This window comes from Mus pahari, chromosome 2 (genome assembly GCF_900095145.1).
Source record: "Mus pahari chromosome 2, PAHARI_EIJ_v1.1, whole genome shotgun sequence".
Classification (NCBI taxonomy): domain Eukaryota; kingdom Metazoa; phylum Chordata; class Mammalia; order Rodentia; family Muridae; genus Mus; species Mus pahari.
This window is the reverse complement of record NC_034591.1, coordinates 137,823,112-137,828,495: the sequence shown is the minus strand read 5'-3', so window position 1 is coordinate 137,828,495 and position 5,384 is coordinate 137,823,112. Positions and strand designations below refer to the sequence as shown.

The 5,384-nt window shown below is 41.2% G+C and overlaps 1 protein-coding gene across 1 annotated transcript in view; it reads left to right on the top strand.

The window, feature by feature from the left end:
* Klrg1 (killer cell lectin like receptor G1) overlaps positions 1–1,156 on the top strand; it is a 10,360-nt gene extending 9,204 nt beyond the window's left edge. The window contains exon 5 of the mRNA XM_021191844.1: positions 1,045–1,156. Within this exon, the coding sequence (XP_021047503.1) occupies positions 1,045–1,156 (112 nt within the window). The remainder of the gene's footprint in view (positions 1–1,044) is intronic.
* Positions 1,157–5,384: the final 4,228 nt, after the last annotated feature.

Below are 5,384 nucleotides of genomic sequence, written 5' to 3'. Positions count from 1 at the left end.
TCCTCCTCCTCTTCTTCTTCTTCTTCTTCTTCTTCTTCTTCTTCTTCTTCTTCTTCTTCTTCTTCTTCTTCTTCTTCTTCCTCCTCCCCCTACTCCAATGTAGAGAATCTAAAGAATGTCTTCTCTAAGGCAAACACATTTAATATATGACAGCCTGCTTTTCGGATGGCAGTATTTGCTGTTTGAAAACACTCCAGACAAATAGAAACTATCTGAACTGGTCTGTTTATGAGTAGCAAGTACTAATACCTAACTTCTATTACTATTTTATCATCTACACTATAAAGTAGAAAAAGTTTATTTTAGTCAACCTATCTTATTTTCTGAGTTTTATTCCTTCAGGAGTGTGCCCTGTATGACCACCTATCTTTAAACTATATTTATAAAGGCTATAATAAAAAGAGATCTTGAATCTGTAACTTATTCCCATGGTCAGTCAGTGTTTGTCATTGTCTCTTTTTACCCTGCATTGATTATACTGTTTGCATTAGTTCAGGGGCAGACACCTCAAGAAGTTTCCTAGAGTAATGGTCTCCTTTAGCGATGTGCTTATCGGTGCTTAATGATTTCCAAAGCAAATAGGGCCAGATAAAATTAATTTTAGGATTTTCCTAAAAACGCTCAGGCATAATCTTCTCTGGAAAAGACATAAAATTAATCATAATGCAGAAATTCCCCAAGAGTGCAACACACAGAGACCAAAACCCAAAATTAGAGACAGAAGGACAGTGATGGCTAGCAACCCGCTCAGCCTTGCTGGAGCGGTGCCAAGCATTTGTGCGGGCTTCCTGTTCGCTGTTTCTAGTGGGCTTGGCTGTGCCAGAGACACAAACAGAACAAAGACAGGAAAGAACATAGGCGATCGGAGGAAAGGACAAAAATGTGGCGTCGTTTTCAAGGGGAAAGTAAACATTTTCTTCTCCTGCTGTTTTGGCGCCTGAGGAGTTTGAGGAGGAGCCTGGATTCATTCAATTTCTTTTCTGTGTCCTTTAAGTCTTCTGCAGGTTACCAAAAGCGACCGATGATGGCTCTGGTTTCTTACAGGATTCTTACCAACAGCTTGATACAGAGGTGCGGTACCATCCACAGAAGTGGCCTCCGAGCCTCCAGTTGTGAAGTTGCTTTGCAGTGGATCTGTAAGAAGGCCCTGTACTGATGGATGCCACTGTGTCCTGAGCCTCGGATCTGCCACATGTGTTTAAAAAGAGGGAATGGGCCTGGGGAATCTTTGTCCATGAATATGTGTTTAACAAATGCCAAACCTAGCCGGGCGTGGTGGTGCACGCCTTTAATCCCAGCACTCAGGAGGCAGAGGCAGGCGGATTTCTGAGTTCGAGGCCGGCCTGGTCTACAAAGTGAGTTCCAGGACAGCCAGGGCTACACAGAGAAACCCTGTCTCGAAAAAAACCAAAAAAAAAAAAAAAAAAAAAACAAAAAACAAAAAAAACCCAAAAAACAAATGCCAAACCTGTTATGACACGCCATTAGACAGAGGATTAGCATACCTTCCTGGGGTTTGACCTTTTCCTGTTGGGCTTTTTCAGCAACTGTTTTTAAATATTAGGTTAGTCATTTAAAGCCTAAATCTGGGCAAATGAAATAGATAAAGTTTATTTTAATGGATACCCACCCTGGCTCCCTTATCCCTTCCTCTGCCATCTCTGTCAAAGATATGTAGAAAACTATTCATCCTCAGAAGAATGAACCCCTGCCACATTCAGTAACACGTTACACAGACATCAACAAGACACAGAGAAGCAAACACCTCATGTGCTCACTCCTGCTTGGGAGCTGGCCAAACTCGTGCCTGAGCTGTAGGGAGAAGTGTAGTGGTTAACAGAGTCCAGAGTGATAGGGTGGGTGGTAGAGCTTAGGTAATGGTTTGGCTGGTGTGGGGTGACAATAATGATCAATAATTGTTGTATGGTTGCCAATTTATTGTGACCTTCCAAAAAGCTAGGCGGAAGGACTGTGGGTGTTTCCGAATGCCTGAAGGACAGAGGTGCTGAGCACTTTGACCGGATCATTTTCCACCCACACTGAAGTATCACGCTGTGCCCCATAAATGTGTACAATCACTATCTCTCCAAAAAAATTAAAGAAGTCACAATTAAAATTAAAAAAATACCTTTCTGCTACATATCTATTTTATATCCTGAACTAATCTGAAGAAGCGTGTGCCTGTCGTATTGCTGAGGTCCTTTTCTGTGTGCACTGGCATGAAACACATGAAATATGCCAGGTAATGGTACCTTCCCCCACTGTGCATCCCGTCCTAACAGCAGCTTGTGTGTGGAGTTTTATTCTGAAGCACATGGCTGTACAGTGTGGGAAGTGGATGAAGACAGGGTGAAGCTCTCCGCTGCCCCAGCTCTTCACACTTATACAACAACCGCACTTACTTTAGATTTTCAGATATGCTTGCGGAGATGTGGTTGAAGGAGCCAACGTGTGACAGTTTCTATTCTATGCAGTGAACGTGTGCTTTGCATTAACTCGGTGATAGTCCTTAATCTGAGACTGGGTTTTTATAGAGAAAACTTTACAGAGGTAATGTATGTGGCTGAGTCCTGTCCCAAGGCCTCAGAAGTGAGGAGACCTCATTATTTTTTCTTAGTAGAGTTTGAGTACCGGTGAGGAGAGAGTGTACCCTTTGGGGCCATACACAACAAAACTGAAGTAAATCTCTGTCTCTTGATGATGCTGGCTGTCATGTTCATTTTCGTAGTCCATTACCAGTCTATTTCAATATCTAAGAAAATACTTACATGCAGCAAATATTTAATAGATATACTGGCGAAAAAAATAAGAGAAGTCATTTTATTTTAGATACATAAAATTTATTATATGTTTAAATAATATAAATATATAAATTAATTTATATTAAATTAATCACACATTAAAATATCAAATCAATTATATTAAATTAATTATATATTAAATATTCTATAAATAACTGTAAGTATAAAATTATACATTAAATTAAATATAAAATTATATATGTTTATATATTTTATATATAAATAAGTCACAAATATTTATTCTAGTTATTTTTGCCAGCCCATGAGTTAGAGGGATTAAAGACAAGAAAAACTGTATTTTGGCCCTCCTAGCCTATCCAAGTGAGCAGAATGTAGCTAACTTTCCCAAAGGCAACAGCTAGTTCAATTTGGATTTTCTGTCCGTAGAAGGAAGTGATGGCAAATCATGCCCCTCCCCCAATCTCTCAGCTTTGCTCCAGGTGGGGAATGCTCCTAATTTATGGGTGTGGTGGTACTTTCTCTCACATGGCTTGGCTGCTAAAAGGTCTGCAGTTTCAGTTACTATTCAAACACACATGGAAGGGGACAGCAGCCCGGTAAGATGTCACCTAGCAGGCAGGATGTGTGCAGCTTCCTTTTCGAAGAGATGTGTAGATGTGTAAGGATTAAAGAGGGTTACCAGTACTGAGTGTCATCTTTCACCTCCTCGTCCTCCGGAAGTGTTAGTATAGATATTGCTCATTTCCAGCGGGGGATGGTGGTCATGCACTTCTGTAATCCCAGCCTTTGGGAGGTGAAGGCAAGAGGATGAGGAGTTTAAGGCTAGCCTCTGTTATATAGTAAGTTCAAGACTAACCTGGGCTATACAAGACCCTGTCTCCAAACAAAACAAAAGGAAACAAAACCAAACAACAACAACAAAAACAACAACAACAAACCAAGAAGCACCACCAACAGCTGGTGAAAGCCCACGTCCTCATCATTTGCTGTCCCTTACATTTGCTATTGATTCACTTTCTCTCACTTTCCTGGGTGGGAGTTTGGAAAACTTCAAAAACTTCCACCTCTTGCAGGATAAGCTTAAATCCCATGGCTGATTGCTTTGATGCACAGAATGTGTGCGTATCCAGCACATGCCCTGTTTGGAACAAAGCATTTCATTTATTTGTATTGAATTTTAGTTTATTCAATTTGACTGTGTACACGGGGCCGAGCATGTGTGGAAGTCAGCTCAATCTGTTGAGCTGTTTGCTCCTTCTACAAGGTGGGCACGGAGCCAGGTTTGGTGGCAGGCATCTCTACTTGCAGGTCACTCTCTCCAGCTTGGAATAACACATTTACTTAAGTTACTATGAGAATATTAATAAGGTTAAGATCATCCAGAGAGGGAGAAACCTGTGTAGAGGGTATCTGAGACAGTAGTTTAAATGGAAATACAACTGTAGACAGTAGCAGAAAATGAGGCCTTTGTCTTAAATTGTGTTTTTATTGTTTTCTTTTCCTTTAGTGACAATACATATTTTTTTGGAGACTGGCAGAGTGAAACTCCCCAGTGTGTGTCAGCATCTTTATTAGGCCATGTTTCTTATCTGCTCTCCCCTCTCACTGATGACTACTGTCCTTAACCTTTCCAGTTGGGTTCTTCCTTCAGTCTGCCTCTGTCTTTAGGAAGTGGACAATTTGCTCTTGGTCTTGTATGTAGCTCAATGGTTTTTAAAACATGCTTGACTGTTGTTTCAGAGTTTCTGTAGCACTCTATGCTTGAGACCTGCTCACTTGTGCTGGTATAATTAACTCATCTGTTGGCGTTATCCACTGTCTTTTCTTTTAACTTTTATTCTTCTCTTATGTATTATATCCCCACCTGCTGTCTCCCTCCCTCCCCCCTCCCTCCTCTCTCCTCCAGATCAACTCATAAAGTTTAGGTTCTCAAGATCTCTCTGGGAACTGATATCTCACTTGGCAGAAAGAGACATGTACAAAAGTAACTGACACCCTCATCGGCAAGTTAAGACATGAGTGTTGGATAAGGATAATTCCCTGCCACAGTTGAATGCCTCAACCAACGTGAGTAGGGTAACTGCACAACAAAGACATGTTCCTAAGGAAATCCCCTATCCCTAAATCCTGATTGGTGGAATAACTTGGCACAGATATCTGTGGATTTTTAGCTTAAAAAACCCTATAGGATCTTAACTCAGGGTCAAGATTCAGTTACCAGATCCGGACCATGGCCCTGATAGATCAGTCTCGGAACATTTGCTCAATAAAGCTATCCCTGCCTGCCTGAGATCAGTGTTTGTGAGGCGGCTGCTGGGCCCCACACTCACAAGAGCACTTTCAGATGGTGAGTGAGGCAGATGTCTCAAGGAGCGAACTTTTGATGTGCCTTCTAAATGTCTTTAAAAAAATGTAGCTAAAAAAAAAAAAAAATGAGTTTGAGGGGGCTGGAGAGATGGCTCCAGTGGTTAAGAGCACTGACTGCTTTTCCAAAGGTCCTGAGTTCAAATCCCAGCAACCACATGGTGGCTCACAACCGTCTGCAATGATATCAGATGCCCTCTTCTGGTGTGTCTGAAGACAGCTACAGTACACTTACATATAAAAATAAATAAATCTTAA